Source organism: Nerophis lumbriciformis, linkage group LG20, assembly GCF_033978685.3.
Source record: "Nerophis lumbriciformis linkage group LG20, RoL_Nlum_v2.1, whole genome shotgun sequence".
Classification (NCBI taxonomy): Eukaryota; Metazoa; Chordata; class Actinopteri; order Syngnathiformes; family Syngnathidae; genus Nerophis; species Nerophis lumbriciformis.
Window position 1 is genome coordinate 1480001 of NC_084567.2, and position 15000 is coordinate 1495000.

Here is a 15000-nt window from a genome sequence, read left to right on the forward strand (position 1 = left end):
ATATATATATATATATATATATATATATATATATGTGTGTATGAAATACTTGACTTGGTGAATTCTAGCTGTCAATATACTCCTCCCCTCTTAACCACGCCCCCAACCACGCCCCGCCCCACCCCCACCTCCCAAAATCGGAGGTCTCAAGGTTGGCAAGTATGGGCACGAGGAAACGTGTTAGCATATTAGCTAATACTAACGACACTAGCTTGATTACATTACGATAGCACGTACAAATGCGCGAGAAAACACTCCTGCAGACATCACACGTGGGACGGTTTAGTAAGTACCAATTGTTTTAGTTATATTGTAAAACTTACAAACGTTGCTTGGAGTGATGAATGAAGAATACTTTGGAGCAGAAACGCTATGGACAAATTGTAGACAAAGCCGGATATACTTAAACAGGAAGGACATTTTCAACACGCAGCACCTGCAGTGAGCAAACTCGCCCAAAAGATGGCGCCATAGCACGAACAAGCATGACAACTATTTGTTGAATACAAAACATTATGGCCGTTAGCCAAGAAAAATCCACAAATTAGCCGCACGTTGTTTTAAGCCACAAAGGTCAAAGCGTAGGAAAAAAGTAGTAGCACTATTAGCCGCACCTAAAAACCACAAATTTACTCAAAAGCTGACAGTGCGGCTTATAACCCGGTGCGCTTTATATATGGATTAATATTAAGATTCATTTTCATAAAGTTTCGGTCTCGCAACTACGGTAAACAGCCGCCATCTTTTTTCCCCGTAGAAGAGGAAGCGCTTCTTCTTCTACGGCAAGCAACCGCCAAGGTAAGCACCCGCCCCCATAGAAGAGGAAGCGCTTCTTCTTCTACTGTAAGCAACCACCCGCCCCCGTAGAAGAAGAAAAAGCGCGCGGATATTACGTTTCATTTCCTTTGTGTGTTTACATCTGTAAAGACCACAAAATGGCTCCTACTAAGCGACAGGTTTCCGGTTCATGAAAAGACGCAATCTCTCCATCCGCACACGGACTACTATTTCACAGCAACTGCCTAAAGACTTTCAAGAAAAGCTGGCTACTTTCCGTGCATATTGTAAAAACAAGATAGCTGAAAAAAAGATCCGGCCAGAGAACATTATCAACATGGACGAGGTTCCACTGACTTTTGATATTCCTGTGAACCGCACTGTGGATACAACGGGAGCACGTACGGTGAATATTCGCACCACAGGGAATGAGAAGTCATCCTTCACTGTGGTTCTAGCTTGCCATGCTAATGGCCAGAAACTTCCACCCATGGTGATATTCAAAAGGAAGACCTTGCCAAAAGAGACCTTTCCAGCCGGCGTCATCATAAAAGCTAACTCGAAGGGATGGATGGATGAAGAAAAGATGAGCGAGTGGTTAAGGGAAGTTTACGCGAAGAGGCCGGGTGGCTTTTTTCACGCAGCTCCGTCCATGTTGATATACGACTCCATGCGCGCCCACATCACGCTGGTTTTTAATATATTATTAAAGTTTGACTGACCTATCTGACTGTTTTTTTGACATTCCTTTAGCGCAGTTAGATGCGGCTTATAACACGGGGCGGCTTATAGGTGGACAAAGTTTTGAAATATGCCGTTCATTGAAGGCGCGGCTTATAACCCAGGGCGGCTTATGGTGCGGAAAATACGGTATAGTCATATTTTGGTACTTGACGCATGTTACAGTTAGCATTTTTAGCAAATATTCACCTCAGTCTCATATTTTGGTAACTGTAAACATGCTATTGTTAGCATAGCACTGTCACCAAGCTATCTTTGAAAAAAATTACTTTGCTCATGTTGCTATCTGGCCAGCGTGCTAACTGTTAGCTTTTCAGTTGGCTCTTCAGCATTCACATGAAATTTCTACCGAAAAAAATAAATTTTTGTACTGGTTTTGAAAGCGAAAACAAGGGAAATGTCCCCCGCGTCCTTTGATGTGTCAGCCCGTGGCCCTCGGTGGAGAAGGTTTGGGCACCCCTGGTGTAGACGGACAGCAGCTACCTACCAACTGACACGCTGATGGGACTGTGCGGTCCCAGGACGTTCTCCAGGTTCTGAATTTCACTCTGGACCTTGTCTCTCTCAGCCAGCAGGTCTGCAGCCACCTGTCGGCACACACACATTCTTGTATTTGTTACCTTCTCGAGAACTCCGAAAAACGCCTACCTCTTTAGGACCAGCCTTTCTAGATATATATAAATATTTGTATTTACAACATTAATAATATATACATACTATGCAAATGTAGTTGGAATTTCACAAGAAAAACTTACTATTTTGGCAGTATTATAATAAAAGTCATAATTGTACTCAACGCAAGTCAAAATTTTACAAGAAAAACTTAATATTTGTGCAATATTATGATAAAAGTTGGAATTTTACTCAGTAAAGGTCACAATTTTACAAGAAAAGCTTAACATTTTGACAATTTTACGAAGAGTCGTACTTTTAGTCGACAAAAGTCACAATTTTATAAGAAAACCATCAACTTTTGGCAATATTATAATAATAATCGGAATTTTACTTGGCAAAATGATGACAAAAGTCATAATTTTACTCAAAAAATGTCACCATTTTAGAAGAACAACCCAAAAAAGTGGCAATATTGTGATAAAAGTCAGAATTTTTTATGACAAATGTCACCATTTTGCATTAAAAAGTAATCATTTTACATTAAAAACTAATTTTAAGAGAAAATATTGCAGTATTACAGTAACAGAAAGAATATGAGAAATTGTTCCCAATTTTATAAGAAAAAAGTCAACACTGTGAGAAAGACTTTTAGTTGATTTAGATTTTTTTGGTTTGTAATTATTTTTTAATCTTCATTATTTACTTCAAGTTATTACAGTATGTCTCTAAATACATTATTTATTCATTTAAAAAAAATTAATTTTGGCCAAAGGGGGCGCATTTCAATTTCTTACACACACTTGTTATTTCATATGTTGACCAGAGGGGGAGCACTTTTAAAAAAGTGACACACAGTCAATGTGAAAAATCCCCCTCATGTTGATAGATGTCACCACAAATGAGACATTGTCTATTAGATGCAATGTTATTGATTTATGTCATCACCTCCTCATATGGAAGATACTTTTCCTTCTTCATGTCTCAAGAAGGCACACACACACACACACACACACACTCTCTCTTGTATTTGTTACCTTCTTGAGACCTGTGAAAAATGCCTACCTCTTTAGGACCAGCCTTTCTAGATATATAAAGATTTATATTTACAACATTAATAATATATACATACTATGCAAATGTAGTTGGAATTTCACAAGAAAAACTTACTATTTTGGCAGTATTATATTATTTTGGCAGTATTATAATAAAAGTCATAATTGTACTCAACGCAAGTCAAAATTTTACAAGAAAAACTTAATATCTGTGCAATATCATGATAAAAGTTGGAATTTTACTCCGTAAAAGTCGCAATTTTACAAGAAAAGCTTAACGTTTTGGCAATTTTATGAAAAGAGTCGTCATTTTACTCGACAAAAGTCACGATTTTGTAAGAAAACCTTAACTTTTGGAAATATAATAATAATAATAATTGTAATTTTACTCAAAAAATGTCACTATTTTACAAGAACATCCCAAAAAATTGGCAATATTGTGATAAAAGTCAGATTTTTTTATGACAAAAATGTCACCATTTTGCATTAAAAAGTAATTTTACATAAAAAATTAATTTTATGAGGAAAATATTGCAATATTACAGAAAACAGAAAGAATTAGAAATTGTTCCCAATTTATAAGAAAAAAGTCGACACACTGTGAGAAAAAGACTGCTTTTAGTTGATTTAGATTTTTTTTTTTTGTAATTATTTCTTAATCTCCTCTATTTACTTGAAGTTATTACAGTATGTCCCTAAGTACATTTTTTTTTAATTAATTTTGGCCAAAGGGGGCGCATTTCAATTTCTTCCACACACTTGTTATTTCATATGTTGACCAGAGGGGGAGCACTTCAAATTTTTACACACACTTGTTATTTCATATGTTGACCAGATGGGGAGCACTTTTAAAAGCGACACACAGTCTATGTGAACAATCCCTCCTTTTTGGGACCACCCTCATGTTGATAGATGTCACCACAAATGAGACATTGTCTATTAGATGCAATGTTATTGATTTATGTCATCACTTGTTCACACCTCCTCATATGGAAGATACTTTTCCTTCTTCATGTCTCAAGAAGGCACACACACACTCTCTTGTATTTGTTACCTTCTTGAGACCTGCGAAAAATGCCTACCTCTTTAGGACCAGCCTTTCTAGATATATAAAGATTTATATTTACAACATTAATAATATATACATACTATGCAAATATAAAAAAAACTTGTTGTGAAAAATTAGTTGAAATTTTACAAGAAAAAGAAGAAAAACTTCGGCAGTATTATAATAAAGGTCGTCATTTTACTCAACGCGAGTCAAAATGTTACAAGAAAAACTGAACATTTGTGCAATATTATGATATGATCGCAATTTTACAAGAAAAGCTTAAAATGTTGGCAATTTTATGAAAAGAGTCGTTAATTTACTCGACAAAAGTCACAATTTTATAAGAAAACTTTAAAATGTTGGCAATATTATAATAATAATCGGAATTTTACTCGGCAAAAATTATGACAAAAGTCATAATTTTACTCAGAAAATTTCAGTATTTCACAAGAACAACAAAAAAATTGGCAATATTGTGATAAAAGTCAGAATTTTTGGACAAATGTCACCATTTTACAATAAAAAGTAATTATTTTACGAGAAAAATTGCAATATTACAGAAACAGAAAGAATATGAGAAATTGTTCCCAATTTTATAAGAAAAAAGTTGACACTTTGTGAGAAAAAGACCGCTTTTAGTTAATTTATTATTTTTTGAATTTTTTGTTTGTAATTGGTTTTTAATTTTCATTATTTACTTCAAGTTATTACAGTATGTCTCTATATACATATTTATTTCATTTATTTATTTCATTTTTTAAATTAGCCAAAGGTGTCCCATTTAAATTTCTTACACACACTTGTTATTTCATATGTTGACCAGAGGGGGAGCACTTTTAAAAGCGACACACAGTCAATGTGAAAAATCCCTCCTTTTTGGGACCACCCTCATGTTGATAGATGTCACCACTAGGGGTGCAAATAAGATCACCCACCCACCCCCTTCCCCGGTCTGTTGGCAATATTATAATAATAATCTGAATTTTACTCGGCATAAATTATGACAAAAGTCATAATTTTACTCAGAAAATTTCAGTATTTCACAAGAACAAAAAAATTGGCAATATTGTGATAAAAGTCAGAATTTTATGACAAATGTCACCATTTTACAATAAAAAGTAATTATTTTACGAGAAAAATTGCGATATTACAGAAACAGAAAGAATATGAGAAATTGTTCCCAATTTTATAAGAAAAAAGTTGACACATTGTGAGAAAAAGACCGCTTTTAGTTAATTTATTATTTTTTGAATTTTTTGTTTGTAATTGGTTTTTAATTTTCATTAATTACTTCAAGTTATTACAGTATGTCTCTATATACATATTTATTTCATTTTTTAAATTAATTTTGGCCAAAGGGGTCGCAGTTAAATTTCTTACACACACTTGTTATTTCATATGTTGACCAGAGGGGGAGCACTTCAAATGTTTACACACACTTGTTATTTCATATGTTGAACAAAGGGGGCGCATTTCAATTTCTTACACACACTTGTTATTTCATATGTTGACCAGAGGGGGAGCACTTCAAATTTTTACACACACTTGTTATTTCATATGTTGACCAGAGGGGGAGCACTTCAAATTTTTACACACACTTGTTATTTCATATGTTGACCAGAGGGGGAGCACTTTTAAAAGCGACACACAGTCAATTTGAAAAATCCTTCCTTTTTGGGCCCACCCTCATGTTGATAGATGTCACCACTAGGGGTGCAAATAAGATCTCTATTTTTTGTTTTTTTTGTAACGTGCTTAAGGCCGATGACAAAGGAGTCAGGGACCACAGATGGCCCCTGTGCCGCACTTTGGGCAACCCAGCTGTAGAAGCTAACTGTTAATGACCACTATAGTCTTGGTAGTGTAGTGTATTTGTTCATCTTATGCTCAAATATGGCTTGTCTTACGTCAGCACCGGAAGTCGTAAAATCACCCGTTCACCTGGCGCCTTTTTACGGGGATGAATAGGGAAGTCCTTCTTTAGCTGCCATCTTGTTTTATCATATATTGCTGCCTTTAACCTGTCAATGTTTACTTTTGTATGCACATTAAACCAACAAAAAAATCCTGACTTTGGAGCAATGTTCACGGACTCTAGTATTTGGCTCTCTATGAGATGCAATGTTATTGGGACCATGATTATGTCATCACTTGTTCACACCTTCTCGTATGGAAACTACTTTTCCTTCTTGACACACACACACACACACACACACACACACACACACACACACACACACACACACACACACACACACACACACACACACACACACACACAGAGAGGCTGGACAAGTGGACCTCCACGTGGACTATAATTGCGTGTCCAGTCAACATGTCTCCAAATGAAGGACATGAGGATACCCCCCGGTTACCATGGCGACACATCCTCATACCAATAATGATGACAATTACCTGGCCCACCTCCTCGTCTGTGTCCACATTGGACTCTTCATCTAGGCAAAGAAACATTTGTACAAGATGTTGTTATTGATACCTCACACTTCATAACAACATATACAGGTAAAAGCCAGTAAATTAGAATATTTTGAAAAACTTGATTTATTTCAGTAATTGCATTCAAAAGGTGTAACTTGTACATTATATTTATTCATTGCACACAGACTGATGCATTCAAATGTTTATTTCATTTAATTTTGATGATTTGAAGTGGCAACAAATGAAAATCCAAAATTCCGTGTGTCACAAAATTAGACTATTACTTAAGGCTAATACAAAAAAGGGATTTTTAGAAATGTTGGCCAACTGAAAAGTATGAAAATGAAAAATATGAGCATGTACAATACTCAATACTTGGTTGGAGCTCCTTTTGCCTCAATTACTGCGTTAATGCGGCGTGGCATGGAGTCGATGAGTTTCTGGCACTGCTCAGGTGTTATGAGAGCCCAGGTTGCTCTGATAGTGGCCTTCAACTCTTCTGCGTTTTTGGGTCTGGCATTCTGCATCTTCCTTTTCACAATACCCCACAGATTTTCTATGGGGCTAAGGTCAGGGGAGTTGGCGGGCCAATTTAGAACAGAAATACCATGGTCCGTAAACCAGGCACGGGTAGATTTTGCGCTGTGTGCAGGCGCCAAGTCCTGTTGGAACTTGAAATCTCCATCTCCATAGAGCAGGTCAGCAGCAGGAAGCATGAAGTGCTCTAAAACTTGCTGGTAGACGGCTGCGTTGACCCTGGATCTCAGGAAACAGAGTGGACCGACACCAGCAGATGACATGGCACCCCAAACCATCACTGATGGTGGAAACTTTACACTAGACTTCAGGCAACGTGGATCCTGTGCCTCTCCTGTCTTCCTCCAGACTCTGGGACCTCGATTTCCAAAGGAAATGCAAAATTTGCATGGTTGGGTGATGGTTTGGGGTGCCATGTCATCTGCTGGTGTCGGTCCACTCTGTTTCCTGAGATCCAGGGTCAACGCAGCCGTCTACCAGCAAGTTTTAGAGCACTTCATGCTTCCTGCTGCTGACCTGCTCTATGGAGATGGAGATTTCAAGTTCCAACAGGACTTGGCGCCTGCACACAGCGCAAAATCTACCCGTGCCTGGTTTACGGACCATGGTATTTCTGTTCTAAATTGGCCCGCCAACTCCCCTGACCTTAGCCCCATAGAAAATCTGTGGAGTATTGTGAAAAGGAAGATGCAGAATGCCAGACCCAAAAACGCAGAAGAGTTGAAGGCCACTATCAGAGCAACCTGGGCTCTCATAACACCTGAGCAGTGCCAGAAACTCATCGACTCCATGCCACGCCGCATTAACGCAGTAATTGAGGCAAAAGGAGCTCCAACCAAGTATTGAGTATTGTACATGCTCATATTTTTCATTTTCATACTTTTCAGTTGGCCAACATTTCTAAAAATCCCTTTTTTGTATTAGCCTTAAGTAATATTCTAATTTTGTGACACACGGAATTTGGGATTTTCATTTGTTGCCACTTCAAATCATCAAAATTAAATGAAATAAACATTTGAATGCATCAGTCTGTGTGCAATGAATAAATATAATGTACAAGTTACACCTTTTGAATGCAATTACTGAAATAAATCAAGTTTTTCAAAATATTCTAATTTACTGGCTTTTACCTGTATATGGTGTATCGTCACATGGACTAAACATATCCACATATTAATAAAAGGCCATATCGCCCAGCCCTATGTACAAACCGCGTTTCCATATGAGTTGGGAAATTGTGTTAGATGTAAATATAAACGGAATACAATGATTTGCAAATCATTTTCAAGCCATATTCAGTTGAATATGCTACAAAGACAACATATTTGATGTTCAAACTCATAAACTTTTTTGTTGTTGTTGCAAATAATCATTAACTTTAGAATTTGATGGCAGCAACACGTGACAAAGAAGTTGGGAAAGGTGGCAATAAATACTGATAAAGTTGAGGAATGCTCATCAAACACTTATTTGGAACATCCCACAGGTGAACAGGCTAATTGGGAACATGTGGGTGCCATGATTGGGTATAAAATGAAATGCTCAGTCATTCACAAACAAGGATGGGGCGAGGGTCACCACTTTGTCAACAAATGCGTGAGCCAATTGTTGAACAGTTTAAGAAAAACCTTTCTCAAGCAGCTATTGCAAGGAATTTAGGGATTTCACCATCTACGCTCCGTAATATCATCAAAGGGTTCAGAGAATGTGGAGAAATCACTGCACGTAAGCAGCTAAGCCCGTGACCTTCCATCCCTCAGGCTGTACTGCATCAACAAGCGACATCAGTGTGTAAAGGATATCACCACATTCACACTTCAGAAACCCACTGTCAGTAACTACAGTTGGTCGCTACATCTGTAAGTGCAAGTTAAAACTCTCCTATGCAAGGCGAAAACCGTTTTATCAACAACACCCAGAAACGCCGTCGGCTTCGCTGCGCCTGAGCTCATCTAAGATGGACTGATACAAAGTGGAAAAGTGTTCTGTGGTCTGACGAGTCCACATTTCAAATTGTTTTTGGAAACTGTGGACGTCGTGTCCTCCGGACCAAAGAGGAAAAGAACCATCCGGATTGTTCTAGGCGCAAAGTGTAAAAGGCAGCATGTGTGATGGTATGGGGGTGTATTAGTGCCCAAGACATGGGTAACTTACACATCTGTGAAGGCACCATTAATGCTGAAAGGTACATACAGGTTTTGGAGCAACAAATGTTGCCATCCAAGCAACGTTACCATGGACGCCCCTGCTTATTTCAGCAAGACAATGCCAAGCCACGTGTTACATCAACGTGGCTTCATAGTAAAAGAGTGCGGGTACTAGACTGGCCTGCCTGTAGTCCAGACCTGTCTCCCATTGAAAATGTGAAGCCTAAAATAGCAGAAGGGAGACCCCCGGACTGTTGAACAACTTAAGCTGTACATCAAGCAAGAATGGGAAAGAATTCCACCTGAGAAGCTTCAAAAATGTGTCTCCTCAGTTCCCAAACCTTTACTGAGTGTTGTTAAAAGGAAAGGCCATGTAACACAGTGGTGAACATGCCCTTTCCCAACTACTTTGGCACGTGTTGCAGCCATGACATTCTAAGTTAATTATTATTTGCAAAAAAAAAATAAAGTTTATGAGTTTGAACATCAAATATGTTGTCTTTGTAGCATATTCAACTGAATATGGCTTGAAAATGATTTGCAAATCATTGTATTCCGTTTATATTTACATCTAACACCATTTCCCAACTCATATGGAAACGGGGGTTTGTACAAGTCAGAATGTAATGTAGATGAAGAATAAAAGAAAGAAGATGTAAAAGTCAGAATGTGAATAATAAACCTGAGTCAGTGCTAAGTAGATCTAGTTCAGAGTTGTTGGCGCCCAAATTTCTTTCCAAGTCTTCAATTTCTTGTTGGATTCTGTCTCTCTGCTCAAGCAGCGACATGTCTGCACACACACAGCTGGAGAATGTTCCAGAAAGTAGACATGTTAAACATAAAGTAGACATGTTAAACATAAAGTAGACATGTTAAACATAAAGTAGACATCCATCCATCCATCCATCCATCTTCTTCCGCTTATCCGAGGTCGGGTCGCGGGGGCAGCAGCCTAAGCAGGGAAGCCCAGACTTCTCTCTCCCCAGCCACTTCGTCCAGCTCCTCCCGGGGGACCCCGAGGCGTTCCCAGGCCAGCCGGGAGACATAGTCTTCCCAACGTGTCCTGGGTCTTCCTCGTGGCCGCCTACCGGTCGGACGTGCCCGAAACACCTCCCGAGGGAGGCGTTCGGGTGGCATCCTGACCAGATGCCCGAACCACCTCATCTGGCTCCTCTCCATGTGGAGGAGCAGCGGCTTTACTTTGAGCTCCCCCCGGATGACAGAGCTTCTCACCCTATCTCTAAGGGAGAGACCCGCCACCCGGCGGAGGGAACTCATTTGGGCCGCTTGTACCCGTGATCTTGTCCTTTCGGTCATAACCCAAAGCTCATGACCATAGGTGAGGATGGGAACGTAGATCGACCGGTAAATCGAGAGCTTTGCCTTCCGGCTCAGCTCCTTCTTCACCACAACGGATCGATACAGCGTCCGCATTACTGAAGACGCCGCACCGATCCGCCTGTCGATCTCACGATCCACTCTTCCCTCACTCGTGAACAAGACTCCGAGGTACTTGAACTCCTCCACTTGGGGCAAGATCTCCTCCCCAACCCGGAGATGGCACTCCACCCTTTTCCGGGCGAGAACCATGGACTCGGATTTGGAGGTGCTGATTCCCATCCCAGTCGCTTCACACTCGGCTGCGAACCAATCCAGTGAGAGCTGAAGATCTTGGCCAGAGGAAGCCATCAGGACCACATCATCTGCAAAAAGCAGAGACCTAATCCTGCAGCCACCAAACCAGATACCCTCAACGCCTTGACTGCGCCTAGAAATTCTGTCCATAAAAGTTATGAACAGAATGGGTGACAAAGGGCAGCCTTGGCGGAGTCCAACCCTCACTGGAAACGTGTCCGACTTACTGCCGGCAATGCGGACCAAGCTCTGACACTGATCATACAGGGAGCGAACCGCCACAATAAGACAGTCCGTTATCCCATACTCTCTGAGCACTCCCCACAGGACTTCCCGGGGTACACGGTCGAATGCCTTCTCCAAGTCCACAAAGCACATGTAGACTGGTTGGGCAAACTCCCATGCACCCTCAAGGACCCTGCCGAGAGTATAGAGCTGGTCCACAGTTCCACGACCAGGACGAAAACCACACTGTTCCTCCTGAATCCGAGGTTCGACTATCCGGCGTAGCCTCCTCTCCAGTACACCTGAATAGACCTTACCGGGAAGGCTGAGGAGTGTGATCCCACGATAGTTGGAACACACCCTCCGGTTCCCCTTCTTAAAGAGAGGAACCACCACCCCGGTCTGCCAATCCAGAGGTACTGCCCCCGATGTCCACGCGATGTTGCAGAGTCTTGTCAACCAAGACAGCCCCACAACATCCAGAGCCTTAAGGAACTCCGGGCGGATCTCATCCAACCCCGGGGCCTTGCCACCGAGGAGCTTTTTAACTACCTCGGCAACCTCAGCCCCAGAAATAGGAGAGCCCACCAGAGATTCCCCAGGCCCTGCTTCCTCATAGGAAGACGTGCTGGTAGGATTGAGGAGGTCTTCAAAGTATTCTCTCCACCGATCCACAACATCCGCAGTCGAGGTCAGCAGAGCACCATCCCCACCATACACGGTGTTGACACTGCACTGCTTCCCCTTCCTGAGGCGGCGGATGGTGGTCCAGAATTGCTTCGAAGCCGTCCGGAAGTCTTTTTCCATGGCCTCACCGAACTCCTCCCATGTCCGAGTTTTTGCCTCTGCGACCGCTGAAGCCGCACACCGCTTGGCCTGTCGGTACCTGTCTGCTGCGTCAGGAGTCCCATGAGCCAAAAGAACCCGATAGGACTCCTTCTTCAGCTTGACGGCATCCCTCACCGCCGGTGTCCACCAACGGGTTCTAGGATTACCGCCACGACAGGCACCAACTACCTTGCGGCCACAGCTCCAATCGGCCGCCCCGACAATAGAGGTGCGGAACATTGTCCACTCGGACTCAATGTCCAACGACATGTTAAACATAAAGTTAAACATAAAGTAGACATAAAGTAGACATGTTAAACATAAAGTAGACATAAAGTAGACATGTTAAACATAAAGTAGACATGTTAAACATAAAGTAGACATAAAGTAGACATGTTAAACATAAAGTAGACATGTTAAACATAAAGTAGACATGTTTAACATAAATGTTAAACATAAAGTAGACATGTTAAACATAAAGTAGACATGTTAAACATAAAGTAGACATAAAGTAGACATGTTAAACATAAAGTAGACATAAAGTAGACATGTTAAACATAAAGTAGACATGTTAAACATAAAGTAGACATGTTTAACATAAATGTTAAACATAAAGTAGACATGTTAAACATAAAGTAGACATGTTAAACATAAAGTAGACATAAAGTAGACATGTTAAACATAAAGTAGACATGTTAAACATAAAGTAGACATGTTAAACATAAAGTAGACATGTTAAACATAAAGTTAAACATAAAGTAGACATAAAGTAGACATGTTAAACATAAAGTAGACATGTTAAACATAAAGTAGACATGTTTAACATAAATGTTAAACATAAAGTAGACATGTTAAACATAAGGTAGACATGTTAAACATAAAGTAGACATGTTAAACATAAAGTAGACATAAAGTAGACATGTTAAACATAAAGTAGACATAAAGTAGACATGTTAAACATAAAGTAGACATGTTAAACATAATGTTAAACATAAAGTAGACATGTTAAACATAAAGTAGACATAAAGTAGACATGTTAAACATAAAGTAGACATGTTAAACATAAAGTAGACATGTTAAACATAAAGTTAAACATAAAGTAGACATAAAGTAGACATGTTAAACATAAAGTACACATGTTAAACATAAAGTAGACATGTTAAACATAAGGTAGACATGTTAAACATAAAGTAGACATGTTAAACATAAAGTAGACATAAAGTAGACATGTTAAAGATAAAGTAGACATGTTAAACATAAAGTAGACATGTTAAACATAAAGTAGACATGTTAAACATAAAGTAGACATGTTAAACATAAAGTTAAACATAAAGTAGACATAAAGTAGACATGTTAAACAAAGTAGACATGTTAAACATAAAGTAGACATGTTTAACATAAAGTAGACATGTTAAACATAAGGTAGACATGTTAAACATAAAGTAGACATGTTAAACATAAAGTAGACATAAAGTAGACATGTTAAACATAAAGTAGACATGTTAAACATAAAGTTAAACATAAAGTAGACATGTTAAACATAAAGTAGACATGTTAAACATAAAGTAGACATGTTAAACATAAAGTTAAACATAAAGTAGACATAAAGTAGACATGTTAAACATAAAGTAGACATGTTTAACATAAATGTTAAACATAAAGTAGACATGTTAAACATAAGGTAGACATGTTAAACATAAAGTAGACATGTTAAACATAAAGTAGACATAAAGTAGACATGTTAAAGATAAAGTAGACATGTTAAACATAAAGTAGACATGTTAAACATAAAGTAGACATGTTAAACATAAAGTAGACATGTTAAACATAAAGTTAAACATAAAGTAGACATAAAGTAGACATAAAGTAGACATGTTAAACAAAGTAGACATGTTAAACATAAAGTAGACATGTTTAACATAAAGTAGACATGTTAAACATAAGGTAGACATGTTAAACATAAAGTAGACATGTTAAACATAAAGTAGACATAAAGTAGACATGTTAAACATAAAGTAGACATAAAGTAGACATGTTAAACATAAAGTAGACATAAAGTAGACATGTTAAACATAAAGTAGACATGTTAAACATAAAGTAGACATGTTAAACATAATGTTAAACATAAAGTAGACATAAAGTAGACATGTTAAACATAATGTTAAACATAAAGTAGACATGTTAAACATAAAGTAGACATAAAGTAGACATGTTAAACATAAAGTAGACATGTTAAACATAATGTTAAACATAAAGTAGACATAAAGTAGACATGTTAAACATAAAGTAGACATGTTAAACATAATGTTAAACATAAAGTAGACATGTTAAACATAAAGTAGACATGTTAAACATAATGTTAAACATAAAGTAGACATGTTAAACATAAAGTAGACATAAAGTAGACATGTTAAACATAAAGTAGACATGTTAAACATAAAGTTAAACATAAAGTAGACATAAAGTAGACATGTTAAACATAAAGTAGACATGTTAAACATAAAGTAGACATAAAGTAGACATGTTAAACATAAAGTAGACATGTTAAACATAAAGTAGACATGTTAAACATAAAGTAGACATGTTAAACATAAAGTAGACATAAAGTAGACATGTTAAACATAAAGTAGACATGTTAAACATAAATGTTAAACATAAAGTAGACATGTTAAACATAAAGTAGACATGTTAAACATAAAGTAGACATGTTAAACATAAAGTAGACATGTTAAACATAAAGTAGACATGTTAAACATAATGTTAAACATAAAGTAGACATGTTAAACATAAAGTAGACATGTTAAACATAATGTTAAACATAAAGTAGACATGTTAAACATAAAGTAGACATAAAGTAGACATGTTAAACATAAAGTAGACATGTTAAACATAAAGTTAAACATAAAGTAGACATAAAGTAGACATGTTAAACATAAAGTAGACATGTTAAACA

At 38.1% G+C, this 15000-nt stretch overlaps 1 protein-coding gene across 1 annotated transcript in view; it reads right to left on the reverse strand.

Moving 5' to 3' along the window:
* The window catches only part of snapc4 (small nuclear RNA activating complex, polypeptide 4), a 30178-nt gene that overhangs the window by 14278 nt on the left and 900 nt on the right, over positions 1-15000 (reverse strand). Inside the window, exons 2-4 of the mRNA XM_072915311.1 lie at positions 10042-10163; positions 6652-6692; positions 2006-2105 (exon numbers count right to left, since the gene is read on the reverse strand). Coding sequence (XP_072771412.1) covers positions 2006-2105; positions 6652-6692; positions 10042-10147 — 247 coding nt within the window. The 5' untranslated portion in view covers positions 10148-10163. The remainder of the gene's footprint in view (positions 1-2005; positions 2106-6651; positions 6693-10041; positions 10164-15000) is intronic.